This window comes from Pholis gunnellus (genome assembly GCF_910591455.1).
Source record: "Pholis gunnellus genome assembly, chromosome: 6".
NCBI classification, from domain to species: Eukaryota; Metazoa; Chordata; class Actinopteri; order Perciformes; family Pholidae; genus Pholis; species Pholis gunnellus.
Window position 1 is genome coordinate 3738703 of NC_136532.1, and position 21577 is coordinate 3760279.

General features: G+C 41.3%; 1 protein-coding gene across 1 annotated transcript; it reads right to left on the reverse strand.

Annotated features, from left to right (window-relative positions):
- Positions 1-1187: 1187 nt before the first annotated feature.
- fgf17 (fibroblast growth factor 17) lies at positions 1188-5811 on the reverse strand (the record flags this gene model as incomplete). The annotated part of the gene is made up of 5 exons (XM_079160883.1): positions 1188-1478; positions 3684-3790; positions 5233-5410; positions 5652-5688; positions 5780-5811. The coding sequence occupies 5 exons, from the start codon at positions 5809-5811 to the stop codon at positions 1188-1190; spliced, it is 645 nt and encodes a 214-aa protein (XP_079017009.1).
- Positions 5812-21577: the final 15766 nt, after the last annotated feature.

A 21577-nucleotide genomic window follows, 5' to 3' on the forward strand; every position in this document is an offset into this window, starting at 1 on the left:
GTGACGGGAGCGTGAGCGTGTGGATGAACTCCACGCTGTGTAAATGAACTCCACGCTGTGTAAATGATAACGTTGGACTTGGACACCCCCCCCCCCCCCCCCCTCATTCTATCTTCTGATATTCAAGTCGGTCCTCTAGCACCACCATGAGGTTCACGTGAGCCCCAAAATCCCAAATTCTCCATCCAATTTTTTTTCTGCTGATATTTTGACACTGAAGTAAATCAAATAGAAAATAAAAGAATAAAATCCATATTTGCCTTTTGCAACTTCCTTAAGGTCCCTTTTATAAGATGTTATGCCTTTTCAACATTGGATAAATATCATATTTCATTCATAAAATATAAGGTGAACACTTATCTTGATAATCATGAACATATTAGAGCACTCACAGTTGATCGTTGTAATCAGTGCTTGCTATACTGTACAAATTAACATCATTATGAAAACAGCTAATGATCAAAGGTGGGCTTATTACAACAATGCAAGTTGTGTATGTGTTGGACAGAACATGATTTTCTAAACTGTTGCCTTTCACACATTCACTGATGTAGACTTCTGTGACCTCTGCTGAACTGTTCCATGTTATAAATCACACATTGAAGAACCCATTGACAGGTTGCAGTTATGGCTGCAGACCAATCAGCTTCTAAGCAAACCTTGCAACTGCTTTTAATTCACTTCGTATATTTCCCAAAAGGGTTGAGCGTCGCTTTGTCACCCGCTGCATTTAAACGATGTGAAACAATAACGGAGTAATGGGAACCCTGTGTAGCACATTGCATGACGTGAAGCTCAACGTTGAAAATGCTTCTTACTTGTGTCATCAGTGTATTTTGGTACACTGTTTGTGCCGCATGTTAAATCCGTTGAGCAGTTTTTTAACCGTAAAAATGGAATGGGCCCGTATCACAGAAATGATCTGATGGGTACTTGAGTCTCAGTAACCACTCGAGTCCTAATGTCCCTCGAGCCTCTCCACCAGTCAGCACAGAGACACTGGACGATTAAATATAATCCATCTTCTTTACGCTCCTTCAGTATTTACACATCATCATTTTACAGCAATATTACTTTAGATTTATGGAATTTTAACCATCTTTTGCCTATCAAAAATATACAAAAATAAAATGGCATCTGTTTCTTCCTATATCACAACTGTCATCAGTCCATTTTTTTGCTGCATGTTAGGAAGAGGTACGTGATTTCCTGTTCCGCTTTTCTCGACGTGTGGCCGGAAATCGGATGAACTCAAAGTGTTTGCTTTGGTCGGTGTTGGGGAAGGGGGGCGGGCCCGTGTGCAGCCGCTTGATGAAATGGACCTCCCTCTGGTTCTCCCTCGTCCTGGAGGCTTTGATGGGCCTCCCTTTCCTGGTAAAAGCCACATACCAGCCCTCATACTTGGCATTCTGGAAGGCCGTGTAATTGTTCTCCAGTACGATCTCTGTGAAGATACAATCCCTGCTCCGGCCGTTGGGCTGCGTGAGAAGACAGAAAAGGTTTCTTTTATTAAAACTGGACAGACCGATAGAACCATTCATAAAGCTTTTATATCATAAACCATCTTGAAGTGAGACTATGTAACTTTAGAAAAAGGAAATGACGCATCCTTTCTGTTACAAAAGACAAGTGGAAGTTGAAGGCAATAAACATGGGTTTTTGGAGGACGTTCTCATGGGAAATATCCAAAAGACCCAGATGCAGCGTCTGACAGGTAGAGGACATTCTACAAGGATCCAATTGACCCAGAGTAGCGTCTGACAGGCAGAGAGCCAACTGCCACGATCCTACCACCCAGAGCAGCGTCTGAAAGGCAGAGGACTTTTTGTAAGATATCATATCAATCGTTGTATGAGGATACATTAAATGACCAGTAGCTCAAGGTGGCTAATGTTAGCAAACTTTAGATAGATATTGCAGTGTAACGGACCCTTTTAAGTTATTGTTCTTTATATGTGTCTGGACATTTTTATTGCAACGCAAACTAAAAAAATGTCTGTTTCTTGAGTTAAATTCTGTTTAAGGAATAGTTTGACATATTTGGAGTCGCTTATTTGCTTTGTTGAAGAGCCGATAACACTATTATTTTGGTCCATGAAATATGAAGCTATAGCTAGCTAGCAGTCGGTTGACTTGGTAGCCTGGCTCCGTCCAAAGGTAACAACATCTGTCAACGAGCATCTCCAAAACTCACTAGCTAACACATTCTATCTACATTTTTACATTATTTTCATGTAGCTGACATTGTTTTTCCAAAGCGACTTACAAAGACTTACAAATATGCTGAACTGCTTCAAGTGCTGCATTTAGAATCATTAGTTTAACATAAACAGTTTGGCTTATAATTTGCCTGTAAAACCACGAGACGTGCTGTTTTTTTAACACAATTTGTTAGATTCAATTCAATTCAATTTATTTTTGTATAGCCCATAATCACAAGTTACAAATTTGCCTCAGAGGGCTTTACAATACGACACATTTGACATCCTCTTGTCCCGGAACCCTCACATCAGAACAGGAAAAACTCCCCCAAAAACCCTTTAACGGGGAGAAAAGAGGGAGAGACCTGAGGGAGAGCACCAGAGGAGGGATCCCTCTCCCAGGATGGACAGAAGTGCAATAGATGTCATGTGTAGAACAGGATAACAGAATTACAACACATTCAATGTAATACTGTTACATTCTGACAGAACCAGGCTAGTTGTTTCCCCCCATTAAAAATGATTTATGCTAAGCTAACCACCTGCTGGTGGTAGCTTCTTATTTACCCTACACACATAATAGTGGTATCTATCGATCTTCTCATCTAGCTCTTGGCAAAACGCAAATAAGGCCCAAAAAATATATGCATAAATGAATCATATCATCATAAACATATCACAGAGATGTAAAAAGCTATTGCAGGCTCATCTCTCTCCTTGAAATCTTTTGTGTACTGTAGATGATAACTATCACAGACAATGTCACAGCTACAAATGTCAGCATTGTGAAGTTGTCAACTTTGAACTTTAATGGGTAAAACAGAAATGTTTTTCTAAAAAGGAGTAATGTCATGTACTGTCTCTCAGGTTCTCAGAGTGTGTACTTGTTCTATCTATTAACAGACCTTACAGCAGCCAGTTTCTACACCTCTGAACCATGATGAGACATAGTATGACTAGTCATTTCAGCCAGATATGTGAATCCATCTTTTCCATTTCCATGAAGGAAGTGGAGAGTTGACTTTAAGACCAAACAAGACTGATCGACTTTCATTCAGCCCTCTGACAATTCCTTTTTCCCAACACACCATGACCCAGGGTGACTGACAAGTTAAGAGACTATGACAATGGATTGAAGCTTCAGTAGGAGCTACATTGTGGGGTTGTATGTGGATCTGATACACTCAAATATGGATTCAGATTTAAAATGTTTACACCCTCAAAGTACATTTTATCTGTTGGGCAAATAGTGCAATTCTAAATGAAATGCTACCTTGTGAATTACATTTTTGCCATAATATGCAAAGATTACTTGATATAAATCCTGCTTGCAACTAGAATGTGGCTGCATAATAGTACCGTACTATAAGTATTTACTTTATTTTGTCCTAGTACTAATTCCATGCCATCTAAAATCAATACACGTTTTTTGGCCAATAGTCTGTTTTAAAAATAAAAGGAATCCAGAAATGTCTATCGTACCTTTCCAACAAGTTTCCCCTTCCGGTTCATGCAGAGGTAGCGTCCACTTTCTGCACCTCTGATTCTCACTCGACTGCCAAAGGTATCCGTCTCAACAAAAAGACGAGCTGCCAGAAAAAAGAGAGGACAAAGTCAAGGAGCTGAGGGGAAGAAAACGGTGAAACAAACAAGACAAAAACATAGTGACATCACCACCGCTGACTCATTTCTTTGTCTTCATTTTTAATTCAGTTTTTGTGTTTTCAAGGCTTCTTTGTAACATCCCATACAAAACATGCAGCCAAACAGGCAGGCCCCTTGATATTAACAAATATCCTTCTGACTCGGCCTGAAATATAGACAATGCAGTCGGTGTTACATGCATGTCAGCTGGGTTATTATGTTACCAGTTACTAGAATTGTCTTTTACTTTGTAATAGTCATAATTCAGTAAGTGAATTGTCTTTTTTCAGTGGATGATGTCTCTGTTGAGCTGAAACTAGACTGACCAGAAGCCGTTGAGTCAATAAGAGCTCAGGTAGCCTCTTACAAATGATTGAACAAATGTTATCACGGAACAGTAAAGAGCAGAATATACATTCTCAATTGAATTTGTCCTGCAGTCAATTATGGCTATTGGGCGTTGCAACAGCCTTGTGTATTGGGGTTGTAGAGACAAAGGACTTGTCCTAATCAGCCGCTTATTCGCCAGACGACGGCTTCATGGATACAGCAGGGAGGCTGAATTAACATAGAAGCCTGAACACAGCTCACAGAGGGAGGGACGAGCAGGCCAGAGAAACTGCTGCTTGTGCCTGAGGACATGGTTCCCAGCAGGGGCTCTGAGGCTCTACTGTCAGGGGCCGTATACTGTCTTCCATCCAAGATGTTCCCGTGATTCCTCTAAAGAATCTCTTTTTATTCTATTCTATTTTTGCCATTTACAGCAGGACAATCTCTGTTCCCCAAGAGCTAGTGTTCGTGTGAAAAGCACATCAACATAAACAGGAAAGAACGACAACAGGTTTTCCTACAGATGTTACATACTGACAGTGAGATTTGTCGTTACATACCGTTACATACACGTCAAAGAGCTAACGCGTGTTCTGAAAAATAATTACCCAGCGATATTGGTCAGTAGTAATAATAGTACGTCCACTGCATGATAGAAACGTGTCATTTATATTGGTACATGTTGATTTTACTGGCCAATATGTTGTATTTTCATGAAGATAATGAATTATGTGATTGTGAGATTGTGTTGTGTCATTTCCAGCTCACTGGATTATGATCAGTTGCAACTAGAGAAACAGGTTAAACATCTATAATATCTTTTTTGAGGTGTTTTGAGCCCTCTGGGGTTTTTCAAAGATCAAGGGTAGGCCTTTTCATTTTTCACAAAGTAGGACACTTGGCAGTGTGACTGCAGTTCAATGAGGCACAATCTGGGGTCATAGTCCCAAATAGAAATCAAATAAGGAAACCCCTCTCTGGATGTACAACTCCATAGAAGAATATGCGTGGCCAAACGTGCTACAAGGTTAACAGCGGGTCTCGGGTCAGCACTTACCGAACATATTTCCATCCTCAGCTGTGGCGGTGACCCTTTTGCCCTGAATCTGGACGTGTTTCCCGCTGGTGCGGCTGTAGAGCTGGTAAACCCTGACCTGCCTGCGGCTGAGCTGGTCCGTCACTGCGCCCTGCGTCCTCACATACTGGTTAAAATTAGGAGACGGGTGATTCTCCCCCTTTTTTATGTAAAGGGAAAAATGAAATACATAATTTTTTTCTTTCTAATCTGATAATCTGGGATAAAGAAAAGTATAGCCAATCTTATAACCACCTAAATGGGTTTGATAAATCCAATGTTCTCTACAATTACATTTTAGTGATATCCATAATATTCAGAATTTAGTTATTACTTTTGTTATTAACTTTTTTCTACTTCGTCGAGCATTTCTAATATTGGAAAGTTTGAAGTGCGCTTACCTGAGCATGGCACCACAGCACGAAAAAATGAAATGATCTGCAGAAGTAACAATAATGAAGAGTTATTATTATGAAGAAGTCATTATGTGGCAATCACACAAACACAGCAAGCTATTCGATCGTCTTACATGTAAATACAGCGCTGGTTTATTCCATACATTCTCCTTTTTATTTCATCCGATGAAGAAACGGGTTCTTGAGGCACATAAATCCCAGGAGGATGCGGTGAATAAATCCAACGGAGCTCCCACAGTGTTGGATACGCACTCCTGACCTGTCCATCCACACCAACAGAGGAAATAACCAGCTCGGACTTAATTCACCTTACATCTAACAAAAACCTGATCCGGTGGCCTGAGTGGTGAAGAGCTCTCCAGAAGATCCGCGCAACGCACTACCAGCAGATCCATCCATCATACGAAGCTCGTTAGACTGTTGATCAGTGCGGTGACAGAGCGGTCCTCGGCTCGGTGCAGGTCTGCTTGGGTTTCTTCTAGGTTTTGAAAAGCCCTCTGTCTCACCGGGATCAGGCTGCTCACTGGTTAAATGTTGAAAGGCAAAGTCCCTCCCTGAAATCTTTCTATTGTGGGTGGGCACAGCAACAGGACCCTGTGAGGATTTACTGTAACGGGGAGACGCAGATGTGCAGAAAAGGATATCTGAAAATATCTGTAGTACCGAAAAGAAAAAGAAGAAAAAAGCGAATTCCACATCCAAATCATAAATTTAAAAAAAACGAAACTGAGACTGAAAGAGTTTGATCTCAACTTTCATTCCAGACTATCCCTTTGTCTGCCCTGCTTTCATGTAGAGCGTTACTAGAGCATTGTATTTAAAAGTGAGTAGCCTAATGGCACCTTATGGGTGTGGCAATTACGTGTTAAAGAGACCCCCCCCCCCCCCCCCCCCCCCACACACACACACACACACACACACCACACTTTCCTTTTATCTTATGTTAACTGGTCACACTTTCAGCTCTTGTTAAAGGAGGCAACAACAAATCATGTAGACAAAAGGCCTGTTTCATCTCTACATAATACACAACCAACAAGATGAGCAGGATACTGTCCTTCCTCTGACATTCAAAACATTCTATTCACAGAGAAGAGAGGAGAGGACAAGAGGAACAAAAGACAAGCAAATAGAAAAGAGAAGAAAATAGAAGTAGAAAGGAGAAATAGTCGATATGATAACACAAATCTGTCGACATTGTGGGAGCTTCTGGGTCCAGATGAGACTTAGTTTGTGTCCATGAACAGCAGTGTAACCTGAAGCTTCAAGTGCCTCCTTATCGTCCCCTTCCCGCCTTCTCTTGACCCGCCGCCCCTGTCCAGGCAATAAAGTGGTGAATGCACAGGTGTCATTAATTACACCTGTACTTTTCCTGCTCTGAAATGTAATAATAATAATCATAATTAGTTTCACGTCCTCGGTTTATAAAAGTGTTTTAGTCTGCTCGTTGTTTCTTTTAAAGCTTCTTTGTACTTGGGACTGCAGTTTTTGAGAGTGAATTATGGTAATTATGAAATTACTAAAATTACAATACAATAACATATATCAACTGGAAATAAACTTCCATGGCTTCTGCTATTATTAAAAATGTCACGTCACAACTCAGAGAGCTTTCTGAAAATCTTCATTGCTAAAGGCCAAGAACACCACAAAAATGGGGCATTAATATGCTAAAAACGGCCCCATTGAAGGCAGCATTAGTACGTTGTGTTTAGCAGCAGAAGTGCTAGACTTCATGCTATCACCTAGATCCTTTGTTGCAACCAGCCTTTTCATTGGGGTTCAGGCCAACATGTGTTGGAAAGCTGTAAAGATCGATAGTCTTCCCTCTGGATGACATCTGTTACCATCAATTTGTTCTGGATTTGAAGAAGTGGGAAACTTGGCTGTGCTTTTTCAGCTAATAATCAGCGATGTGACATCTAATTGGCATGGTGACAACATTCTAAAAAGAGTTAGGCAGGATTTATAGTCTTCCTTGGATAGGCCTACCTACAGCCTAGCTTTTGATTTTTATCTGAGGGTCTTCTGCAATGCCAGAAGTGTTGTTTTTGATCAGGCCATTTCGTGCTTTGTATTCAGCCAGTGACGTTAGGCCTACAGCGTTACCTACTGAGAAAAAGCTTGTAAGAGTACTTTTGCGTGACCAAAAATGAAAACCTCTTGAGATTCTTTATGCATATTGGTAATATTACTCGGAGGGTGCATAGCCTACTGTACATCTACTTTATTGACCCTACCCTCTTTGGATAGCCTCGTCTACGGCATCTGTAGGGCCGTATGATTTCTGTGAGGCGGAACACACAGACGGAAACGAAGAATTTGATGCTAAAAATCACTTTCTTTGATAACAAATATTGCAATATTGTTTTACATGAAATTCCTTGAAATTCATGAAATTTTGAATATTTACTTGTAAATTGTTGAAATTGTATTCATCCGCCACATTATTAAACACTGGTGACAAAAGATTCCGACAACACACATCATCTGTAACTCTGCAGACAGAAATGACGGTCGCAATATCCCCTTTACAGCTCTGTATTATATCAGGGTAGCAAATGTTTGTTTCCTGTCACGTTGTGCGTCAGAGGGATTTTATCAGTGGTGGGCCGTCAGGGCCAGCAAGGCCTTCTGCCAGCAAGGCCTTCTCGGCTGGCCTAGACAAAATCACAAAGTTATAGCTATTTTATAATTTCATAATTTTTCATAAATACACTCCATGTATTATAATTTTTTTCCCCATTAGCTTATTTTGTCATTGCACAGCTACTGTGTTTGTCAGTTACTCTGCTTCCAGTGCAGCTTGTTTTAAGTAGAGCTTTTATCCAATCAGATTTCACCTCTGTGTCTCTAGGTAGAAGAGAGGCCCCAGGCCTGCAGGCTCACCAGTGAATCCATGTGCAGTTGAAGTGAATGGGGACAATATTGTTGATTGTCATAGTTTTCAACCAATCAGATCTTTAGTTTGACATGTTGGGCGTATTCTTTGATGTGTCAGGGCTGCTAGCTGGCCTACAAGTACGTGATTGGTCAGTGGGCTAGCGTGACATGTTGGGCGGTGACAATCCCAATATCTGCTGCCTCTGTGGAGCGGACATTTTCAGCCTCAAACGCATTAAAACATATTCAAGAAATACAACTGGGGAGGCTCGACTGTCTTCACTGGTGTCCATGAATCCAGAAGGACTTCTTACTGGAACTAAAACGCACGGATGTACTGAACAACCGTGAGATTAAACTCTTTATTAACAAAGAAAGGAGGATGGACTTTGTCTTTAAATAGTGAACAGCAGCTTTGGTAAGTGAACTGCTTTTGTTTTTACATCTGCAGTAGCTTTGTACAACTTGTTTTTATGAAGATGGATTTTTGTTTGGTTTTATATGTGATAGGAATTATTGTTACGTCCAATGTTGCTCTGGGGACACATTTAGTTGGTGCACAGCAACAAGAAGACACGTGAAGCGGCAGAAGTCTATATACTCCGCGCAAAATGTTAAAAGTTAAGTTTAAGTTAAAGTGTTAAAGTTAAGTTGAAGTGTTTAAGTGATCATCTTTGAAGATTCATGTGTTCAAGTGGACTCATTTTCCCTCTCGGTGTTGACAGACGATTAAATTCGTCAGTAACAAGAACTATGGGGTCGTGTATTTCCTGGAGGGAGTGATCGTAGCGATACTACTGTGTTCATGTGTCTATGGTGTATATTGTTCCCTCTGATCTGAATAATATTTGAATGGCCCGTGCTCTTCAGTGTGCGGTGGAATGCGTGTTTTAGCGTGTTTAACGCATTGTCCGTTAATGACGCAGCATCCCGTGCGCATATTCATGTAACGTTATCTGCGCTCTGCAGTTAGTGTATCTATAGGTGTTGAGCTTCATTTTTACACAAAACAAATAACCGTAGCTGTGGCGTCATAATGAGGTTAGGTGGTTCAACTGCAGGACAGCAGTGAAGGCCCAGGTATAAAATGCACGGCCCGCCACTGGATTTTATTAATGACATCATAGAGAGATAGAGACTTTACAGTTGATATTTTGGCATCTCCTACAGCACGTAACCAGCTACAAGCTCGTTCATTTTCCTCAGTGTGACAGTCGAAAGCAGTTTCGGAGCTGTAGCACCGGAATCCCTCAACACCCTCCAGTGTTGTGTATCTGTGTGTTTCCAGGAGTTTTTTTCATTTGTCCCCAGGCACAATTTGCATTTCACTGTGATGTTCTTGTAATGGACTCCTTATTTGAAAACGTGACGAAGCAACTGATTACTGCAAATGCAAACTAACACGTTACGTTACTCGTGTACTTACCACGAGTACTCGCTTTAGCCCCAACACTGTTTGTATTCCCCACAGTAACTGTGCTTAGTGACGATGAGCTTCACACAGAGCGTAAATAGAACTGGACTTAAATCCAAATTACTATTTATGTCGCTGTGTCTTGTTACTGATCAGGAGACTGCTGCCGTGTAACTGCTGCATTTAAAAGAGAACACTACTGAGTCTTTCTTTATCTTCCTGTCTCAAACAATTTAACCAGCATAGGAATCCCTAGTGCAGGGCCTGTTCTGAGTGGGCCAATGGCTGGGCTTCTGGTATTGCTGCTTGCAACATTGTTAAGAACAGCACATCGCTCGTTGCCTCCAGGATAGTGAAGATGAGTTTGGTTGAAATCTAAGTATATTTAGCAACAAAAGTGAACTGCAGTTCCGCTCATTTCCTGTAACCAGTGTAACGTTAGCATAAAAACTTGGTGGGATTAACAAACTAACGTTAGCTAGCTAACTAGCCAGCCGGTTGAGTTGTGCTGTGATTGTAATGCTACACTTTGGCTATTGAAACAGTAAAAGCGATAGATACTGTGCGGAGAGGTGAGGAGGGAGTGTGATTAGAGGGTGCTGACATTCTATCGCAGAATTGTCCTTGAAGATTAGAGCCGTTTCAAAAGAGCAGATTGCATTTTGAGACATTGTCAACCATGAAATGCCGATTTTTATATATTAGTTGAGAAATGTCAATATTAACACCAACGTTGATGTAAATTATAAATTAACTTGTACTTGTATAGCACCTTTCTAGTCTTTCGACCACTCATAACTAACTAACTTATTCACACACCGTAGGCACAGTTTACCGGAGCAATTTGCGGTTAAGTGTCTTGCCCAAGAACATATCGACATGGACTAGAGGACCAGGGGATCAAACCGCCGATTCTCTGATTGATGGACGATCTGCTCTATCTCTGAGCCACAGTCGTCCCGACTGTTTGATGTGTTTCATCAAAGTACAGTCATATCTATTAGTTTATAGATGAAATACAGATTTAAGTGTGCAGTTACTCTTCATGTAGGATGTCACATGTCCAAATCAAACACTGAGCGTTCCTGGGTCCCCGGCAATGCACCCACCAAGTAGATCATATAAATTGCTCCGAAGATATGATACCCACAGACAGACAGAGATCTCTCGCTTTATTGATGTAGGGGAAACACAAGCAGCCAGTCACAGTTCCTTCAGTCCCCACATGGGATCCATTGACACTGTTGACATGTCATTACAAACATCAGCTACGCTGTGGCCTACGGCATAACCTCAGACCCTGTAGACAAATAACTATGAATCCAGCGTTACTTTCAACATTTCTATAATATTCCAACACCAGTATGACATGTATATAATCTGATATGCATATTATGATAGATAGATTTGACCCAATTAACTGATGAAGCTGCTGCCATTAGCTGATACACAGTGAACATAGTTGTATGTTGAGCAAAGAAAATGTGAGTGCTGTCATTGCTCCTAACTGATGAAATCTATAGTTTTCTATGGAGACGAGCTGTGGCACAGTGTCATATTCTGCTAGATGTAGAAACATAGCCAGGCCAGATGACATCTTCAGCCTGCTGTTGCAGGAGCTAGCAAGTATATTTTTTGATTTGAGGGTGGGCTGTGTTGAGTACCTTTTGCAGTAGCTGCTGTGATCACCGTGGAGTTCACAGATCTATGGCTGTGCTGTGTTGTCAGCAAGATGTTTGGGCAATGCAATATAGAAAGAAGAAAAAGACGAGATAGGGCCTCGAGAAATGTTGCATACTGTATCTAGGCCCCCTACTGCTAACTTCAAGTATATAAATACACTGTGATCAGACACCTGTTAATAAGTTTGAGTACAAGAACAAAATACTGTTCCTCTACTGTGAGCAAACAAATCAAATTTCCTTCTGTAACATGTGAATATTTTCCTGTGGACCTTTAATGGTTGTCAAACAACTACATTATGGTTCAAATGTAACTACATAAAAGACACAACGTGCTAACAAGACATCCCTGTTGGTAAGTGTTGTCTAGCATTAGAATACGGCTATATTTGATCTAAATCCTACATGTACAGGCACCTAGACAAGTGCAGGTGGAGAAGCCACCAACAGCGCTGGCCACTGAGGTCAGGCCAAGACATCCCAGTTGCAGAGGTTGGGCAGGGGAATAGGGTTCAAACTCAGACCTGCAGGTCTGGCTTTCGGGTAAAGCCAAAAGCAGAAACATTAGGAGGGAACATGGGTTTGCTTACCGTGGGTTTCCTCCGAATGCTCCCGTTTTTTGACCACATTCCAAAGAGTCAGGTGAATAGGAAACTCTAAGTAGCCCCTTTATTGTTTTGCTTCCATCCATTTTCAGATGAAATATGTAATCCCTCCAGTATATTCTTGGTCTTCCTCGGGGTGTCCTTCATGTGATCTCATCATCAAGGCATTCAGGGAGCTGCCTGGTCAGATGCTTCTGCACTGCCAGATGTGACGATAGCTCATGTCAGCCACTTGTATCCATGATTGTGATGTCCGCAAAAGGTGTGTGAAAAAATATCAATGTATTTGAGTATTGCGATATTATGTTTTGTGATACTGTATTGATTGTCAAAAACACTGCACTGATTTTTAATGCAAAGTTTACAAGCAAAGGTTGGTGGCAGACAGACTCAGATTGCACAAGTGATGGTTGATTTTACAGGGACTGTGATAAATGGAAATGTGGATCTCACTGTTGTTATTGCATAAAAAAAGGTTTTTACTCAGATTTATAAGGCGTGAGGCAAATACACCTAATGTTTCTATAATTCCTTATGTAGTGGCAGCTTATTTTACCGTCCTTCTTGGCCACTTCTTGCAGGATGTAAAGGGTTCTGACTCGCGTAGACCACCATGAGCTATTGCAGGCTAAACTTGTCTTGTTAGCTGTCCAAGGATGAGGCACGTCGCTCGTAGTTAAAAGTAGTTTTATTCTTCGATGTAAACAAAAGAAACAAACAAAGTCCTTGTGCAATAACTGTGGCTAAAACATTGACCTTCTGCTGGCTCTAATTTAAAAGTCTTTAATCTGCGGTCTTCTGCGGTCAGAAAAATTGTTGCTCCACATCCTGCTTCATCAAAACCTAACTAACACTGAAAACCTACTTAAAGGAGTCAACCAAATGTTGTCCAATAGCAGGACAGAATAGAGGAGCTTTTATCTTAATAGGGCAAAAATACACATTTGAAGCCCATTCTACTACATGACCAATTACCTTTACTAATTACCTATATTATATGGTGAACATTCTAAAGGGCATAACACATGCTATTGCAATAAACATAAAATACAAAAAACTGTTAAGAATACAAACTGGCTCTTACACCTTAGTTTACATTTACTGTAAGAAGTCAAATTTGTACAACCATGCGCAATTTATTTTTCTTCATAACAATGATCATTTTGGGGGCCATCCCAAGTTGTGATGGAAACAAATAGTTCAGTACAGTAATTCCAAACTAACCATCACAATAAATAACTGTTTATGAAATTGAATTAATTAAATACATTATAGTTGTGGTAATAAATGCAGGAAAAAGCACGTTACAGACTTTTGAGCAATTGCCAAATTTCAAAGACTTCAAAACAGTGAAACTCATTTCCCATAGAGCTAGGGCCTTCCTCGGGGCTACTTTAGCTCCAGTGACAAGTGAAAGGAGAACTGGTGGTCTCCAAACAGCTCTGACCACATCGTAAAATCTCCGCCATAAAGAGCAACTGGCCACTCTTTCTGACCCTGCAAAAATAGAGGCAAGGGTTCAGAAAGTGGGTGGTCCCCTTTATGAATGATCAAAAGAACAGAAAAGTAGAAAAAAAGAAAAAAAAAGACTTAAGGATTCCCTTGGACGAGCAGCCTGCTCTTCATCAGCAGCAGCGGGGCTCTTCTTGTCCTTCATGCCACCCGAACCCAAAATCAGGTCAGTCTTCACCGCTCTCAGTTGACTGATTCAGCAGCCTGGGAATGTCACGCTCACAATGAGAACACAACGGTCATCTTTGAATGTACTTGGGCACTTTTTTTTTATGTAGATGAACACTCAACTTACACACTGAGAGGTGAAAATGGACAACTCTGTCTACAAAGTCTTTTTACAAAGGCTGCTGACCCTTAGGTATCGGCCGGCCATTTGCAAGCTGACCATTTGAGCTTGCCAAATTTGACACAGCTGACGCAGGCAATAAATTTGAACTAGTTTCCCCACCCCCTTTATCCATAATGAGTGCTGCCCTGGAAAGCCTTTGAACAGACACACGAACACACTCATGCACACATACCAGCAATGATGTGATAATCATGGGAAAGAGTTGAATTATATGATGAAAGACACAAGCAATCTCCAAAATCATAAATCTGCAGACGTGTGAAAATGCGTAGCGATGTCTAAAAGTTAACATTGCCGGTCAGACTGATGTGTGTATAACTAACGAGGATATGTATGAGCTATTGGGTGACAGACAACATTGTCAGGGTGAGCAGACTGTGCAAATCCTCGAGTCCCTGAGCGCTGGGATGTCCCAACAGGTGAAACCCAAGTTGCTGATCCGTGATTAACGCTCGCCAGTTGCAGACAAGCTCTGACGGCTTCATCTACAGGGCCAAGAAGCTGAGAACATGTCAGACTTCAAAACTAATAAAGTGACTCACATAGCTGCCCTTCTCAGCGCCGCAAACACCGAGAGAGAGAGGGAGGGGTAGTGGTAATGAAAATAGCCGGACGTACAGATACACCGACACTACAGGGACAGAGTCAGACAGGGCCGAGCATCTGTGTTATTTTTAAGGAGCAAAATGTCACTGAGCAATGAACATGCTCAAGGCGCATATCTAACAGGGTTAGATGCAAGGTCACGCAGAGCCAGATCACTTTCTGAAGACAGACGCTGTTGTAAATGGCAGTGACACACATGCTACTGCTTTGAAGGTGTAACCGAAGCTTTTGAAACATTAATTGTTGGCTTTTAATCAATTGTACTGGTATGTGCAAAAATGTGCCCTCCCTCAGTTGTTTGCGGAATAAAAAAGCTGTAATTATTATTCAGAGCATTAATATAGCAGTACACAACTATCATCTATGTAAAGACTTAGAGGAGTAATGTCTACCTGAGCAGAGGATGAAGTCTCTCTCTCTCTGTGTGTGTTGATATTACAGCTTCTCCTCTCTTTGTTCACATAGCCGGCAGCCCGCGTGCCTTTAGTGCATGTTAGCATGCCCCCTGCCGCTCTGCATTGCTCTCATATGACGGTAACAGCTGATAACGTCGTCCTGATCGTCAGCTTTGTCTGGGAAGCGTAGCACCCACCCTCCAGTTCCCCCCTCAGGTAAAGAGCTCTGTGGAGTTTGCACTGTTAGCACCGTTAGCTGTGAGGCGTTGAGTAGCAATTGAAATGCTCCCAATGTCGGATCTTGCACCTTTATAGATCAATTGTGGTTTTGTCAACCTGGTGAACGTTCGTGAGATTTCATCATTAACATACTCCAAGTCCCTAAAATGATCATATAAGACTACCTGTTCCACTCTGTGTGGGTTTCATTCACACAAATGGTGCCAAAGACTAAAAAGAAGAACTTTGTGGAGACTAGCTTTTAGGCTATTCCCATCATTTTGAAACCAACTCTTTGTGCTCAGATAGGTAAACACAACCGGGACCAATCTCCATCATCTCATCTAAGTACTCTCAACTGGATCAGATACATTTATCATGATACATTTTGAGGAGCTGACTGTGAACTCTCTTGAAGGAGATCATTTGTTCCACCTTTTATTTGGTTAAACAGCATTTCTACACTAAAATCAAAGTTCATTTTGAACAAATTACATGATGTTATAACTTGGGAATGCAATATTTTAAAGGTGTATGTATCTTTGAATGGCTTTCTGTGTAATTAAATTGTTAATATGTTCTCACGTTATAGAGCACTAATATATATTATTTGCTGCATAAATAAGAAATAAGATATCAGAGTAACCGTATACATGTCAAATATGTAAACATGTTTTTACTCTGTTGAATATGACATACTAGTTACACCCTAACACATCCTCCCACAGCCAAAAAGTAATCTTGAGAATCTGTGGCCAGCAAAAAAGCGTGCAAACAATTTGACCACTGAACACTAGCTTTGGGAAACTGGCCATTTATTAGAAATTAGTTATGGATGGAAAAACATGTGACCTCCTGCTCCCAAAGGACACATCAGGCCATTATACTTGACTGGTTTGGGATTTTGAGGACTCATTGATGGCCATTTTCAAGATATATTCTGTCATCAGTTGACGGCAGTACTACAGACATTTGTTGCTGATGTCACTGGGCCTTGCAGTCAAAAACGGCAAAAGCAATTCTTCAGAGAAATCTTTTCAAATAAGAAAAAGTTACAATACAACTCAAGCTTTAGTTTAGGAATAAACAACACGGTAATGACAATCCCATGGAGTTAGACATAAAAGGGCACCAAACAGACATTTTAACAGTTGTGAAAGATCAGAAATGTGCAGATCTTTTATCAACCTTGTGTGCTTTACCTCACCCTTCATGCTAACATTCATGCCTTGGGGTTGAAGTTACCAATAGCAGATTTACAATCTGTTTTTGACTATTTCTGTGGTGAAAACTTTTTCTCACTGGATATTATGCTTGTCATGTGTCACATTCAATATGTCCCAGTCATTTCATAGCGTAACTTTGCTCAATCGCCCCTAAACTAAGCTCCGCCCCCCACTGCTGTACGTTACCTTGGAGCCACACTGTCACTAACTGTACTTCATGAGTAAATATTATCTTAACTTTTTGAAAACTAAAAAGTGATTTCAGAGAGAAGAAAACAGAAGGATGTATCCAGGATGAAAATGGGTTAAAAAGTTTATAAAGTGTGTGAATGACCGTGGTCATTTGTAACTCTCAGCTGAATGCGTTGTGGTTGCTCGTAGTGACGGCAGCTTAACATGTAGGTATCCTCGTAAAGCCTTTTTAATCAATTTAAAATACATACTAATCTGTGTTTACTATCTACCAACTAGTACATACATTTCCTACAAGAAACCACAGACACATTTGGGTTAAAGTCAACACTTAACATGGACACTGGTTAAGCTGAAACACTGGTTGCTCTGAAACGGTCATGGTCCTGTCAGCATTCTGTGGAATTTGAGTCGATTCTGACAACCAAACATGCAACATTGAGACATTTTGGTGCTGGTAACAGTTTTAATTCAGTATTTAAAGCCTGCAACTTGCCTGGCTGGCTGGGGCAAAACACCACTTCCACTGCTAAACATGCACTCCCATATTTTTTTATGTTGATTTTAAAAGAGTCTATAAGAATGGTAATTGATTTCCAACATCAATACAATGTCTGCAGAATGACAGATAGAGCCATCGACACCTGTGTGATGTGTGTGTCTGAGCAAAAAGGTGATGTATTCCTCTTATTTGTTCAATGACTACTTATGTGTTTGCTGATGTATTCCAGCCTAGCATGGGGTGAGGTGTCAAATATTCCACAGCTGGGTGCAGATTAACACACTGTCAGTCATCTTTATACCAGTGTTAGACATACTGCACAATATATACATGTGCTTTTATTTTCATCTGATATATCACATTCCGGGGTGAATTTAAAGTTGCTGACAGTGTTTTTTGGATCGACATCCTCTGAATACAAGAGCCCCCTAAGCTTCAAAGCTACTTTGATATTAGTATTTATTGCCCCCATAAATGGTTTTCATGCAAAGATATCAAACATTTTATACAGTATAATGCTTACGATTGCCTTTATGGATATTCCTCTCTGCACGTGTGTAAATAAGTCTTACATTCACAGAAGCACGTATTTGTATTTTATTCATGTGGAATTCAATTTTCGCAATGTTTGGTTACTTTGTGCTATTACAGAGCTGCAATACAACAATAATCGTCGTCATTATCGAGTCATTGCTTGGGTCAAATATGACGCATGATTCTTCAACCGACCACAGATACTTTATTTACTTTCACTCAACAGCACATTCTCAAAATGTAGAGGCTTGAAATCAAAAGAATCAAAACAGTTGATAATCGTCTTCTGTGGATTGACTAATTACTTTCAGCTCCAATTACAATACAATCAGATGGATCTGTAATGATATCTGTGCAACAGCACTATGGCAGGAGCAAACAGAAGTACAACATAGCAAAGACAAATATGATCAAAAGTATTCAAGAATAGGTATACAAATTACTGCATGCCATCTAATATCATGAAAATGTGTGATTTAACAGCATATATAATATGATTTTGTATGACATACGTCCAAGTGGAGGAGAATTGCCATAGTTCCCCTGCCTTGCATTTATCCCCTCCCCCCCCAGCATGGGTGCCCTGGCAGGTGTGGCGAGAGCTGGGGCCCCCGGTAGTGAGCGCTGGGCTCAGTCCCAGCTGGTGTGCTGTAGTGGAAGGGCTTGATGTGGGGCTGCAGCAGCTGTCTGCTCCCTCCGCCCCTTCCTGCTCTGATCTCTGCTCTGCAGTTCACACCTGATCAACAATGACTGCACTTCACACAGGAATTTTCCATTTTCTATTTTCTGCTCACCCCCCACCACACAATGGCCCCAGACCAACGGCAACGACAAGTGATGCCCTACAACTTGGTGGCGACAGGGACACCCACACCAGCCAGTGACACAACAGCAAGCCTGGTATTTAAGGACCACTTCCATGACTCGGTTGCTGTGGTGGGAATGGAGAGTTACAGGTTCTCTATCCGCTACAAAACCTGGAAACTTATCTAGACATTATCTTATCAAGGAGCTGTATGTGAGAACGCAAATGTCTGAATGATTCAGACGGGACACTAAACAGACTTTACTCTGTCAGCTAACGAGTGTCACGTCCAATTGAGCCCATGTGTGAATAGTGCCGCTCGTCTGAAGAATTCAAAGCGAGCGAGTGGGCATGTTGATGAAGTTTCTATCATGTGACTGGCAAGACAACAAACTACCGAGAGTGAAGAAGAGGGGTCATTTACGCAGACACAAAAACTGTCGAACTAGAGAGAGGCGAGATTTGGTCAGTGTGCCGACACCGAAATCATCTGACATTCAAGGAACAGCAAGATACTCTATAACAAAGATGATAGATTACAGGCTCCACCACTGGTTTGAAATGGTATATACTTCCTGTCTCCCAGGTGGGCGTGGTCATGATGTGTGCACCCCCCCCATCCACCTGCCTCGTTTAGAAGTGTTGTGAACGTTTTGTGGATGGATGGGAGCAGATTGAGCCATTTTTGCATACTTTTTGCATATCTTCTGTTGCTAACATTAGCAAATGATCATGTTTAGCATGAGGAACATTTTTTAGACAGTGTGTTTGAAAACGTTAGTTGTCAGATCTTCTCAAAAGTGTGTTGCTGAGACAAAGAAAGGTTGTTTTTGTCTGGATTTCTCGATCTAAAAAATATAATTTCAGTGGCAGAATGTTGAAAGATAAGTGGTTTGTGAAAAATGAGTCCAATATTTAATTTGGTGACTATGGAGCAAAAGAATCGGTCATAATCGTTGTTCACTTTCACTTCTCCCATGAGAGTTGATAGACTCAGGACCTGGCCCTGGTCTCCTAAAGTGGCAGGGCAGGGGGGATACCCATGTGACACAGAAGGCTGATCAGTAAAATACGTACAAAACACAATGCAGCGGCTGTTGCATTGTGTTTTGTATGTATTGTTTACAATATGATGAGGAATTATCTTACAAAGTGATACAGTTCTTGCTCGGTGACTTGAGTCAAGTGTTGTAGATGAACACAAGGCTGCCCTCTTACCTGGCTGTGACCTCAGCAAGGGCTGCCATCAACCCCTGTCGATCTCTCCTCGCTTCTCGGCTCTACCGGCCCCTTGTTCCTCTAAAAGGCCCCTTCACAGCCAATGGGGGCCCGGGCTCAGTGGCCCAGCTAACTCTGGTTCTGGGCACAAATGCATAGAGCCTCTCAGAAAGCCATCAGTCACATGTTCCACAGACATAATGACATAAACAAACAGGGCCTGGTGTTACTTCAACAAAGAGGAGGGGAAACTGCCATCACATGGTGGTAGCGGTGATGTGGGGATCAAGACAAGCAAATGTCTATTGTCACTGTGCTCCCTGTCTGTCTGTAGTCTTCAGAATAAAAGCAGAATTCTGAGCCACATGAGATGCTTAAGTTTAGATAACTTTCGGGGAAAACCATTGAAAATCTTCTCTATGAAATATATTTTATTGTTGCAATACTGCAACCTATAGAACTACTATTAGAGTAAAGGGAATACGTTTCTTACCTGTGCAGGGGGGGGGGGGGATCAGGTGGTCATGGAGGGAGCAACGTAACAGGACACTTTCAACGACAGCACTTAAACACTTAAAAAAACACAAGTGCGTCTCCTGTTTCTGCTCACCTGCAAAGCCCCGGCGTCAGACCCGAGCAAGTCGCTACAGAGCCCATCACTGCGGCTGCAAGCACAGAAGTGGCTTAAACGCACCAGCGTTGGCCTCCCATATCATCCCTGATTGTCTCCATTAGGCCTTAACAGGACGGCATTAATGCTCTTGGAAGGTTAGATCTCACTCCTGCAGTTTGTGGTGGTCGAGTGGCCTCTATCTATGGGTGCTCTGATAACAGCGTTTGATCTTGTCTGGTTGAGTAGAAAGCAAACACTGGTGGGGAGTCAAAGGCGTTTCATTAATGCCATTAGCCCATTCTGGTGGGTCACAAGTGCATGAACTAATGCGGTGATGATTTAAACAGGCTTTAGCACACTATTATGCAGCGAATAATTGCTATTTAATTATACTCTAATTGGGTAAAGCTGTTTTTCATGGTAAACATGTCACCTAGTAGGGGGGGATGATTAAGTACCATGTATCTGTCAAGAGAAAAGAGGTAGTTAAGGTGACATGCTTTGTCAGAAGAGAACAAAGGGTTTCATTTGAGATTTTAAGTGCTGACACAACTAGTAAATAAATTGCATCAACTGTTTTAATGATGAAGTGCTAATGCGTTAGCACGCCGTTTACACATCATAATTTAGTCATAAACCAAACGTTGACCTGATGATTCTATACATCCTCTGGGAAGCAGGAATGTCTGTACAGGACTTCATGGCAATCCATCCAATAGATGGAGAGATATTATAGTCTGGACCAAAGTGGTGCTGGTGGCGTAGCCATTTACAGCCATTTTTATTTCCTTTCCTGTTAAAGACCCATTTTTTCCATCTCTGATATTTTTTAAGACCAAAAAGCTGAAAGATAGTTGACAGATTAATTGATAATGAAAATAAATATTAATTTAGAAACATTTCTGTTTTTAGTGGGACCCCCTGAAAGCCTCTAATAGCCGGTTCACACTACACAACTTTGAAAGTGATCAGATTGCTGTACTGTTCCCACTCCACAACTTGCTGTCTTGTTATCGGGAGTGTTGAAGTTGTGGTTTTCACACGACATGACGGAACAGAGACCCTCAATTGCGTCTAACTTTAAGCCTTAATATCATTCAAACAGGATATTAACTTTAGAGACCAAACCCGTTTTCTTTTACAGGGCTGTAAA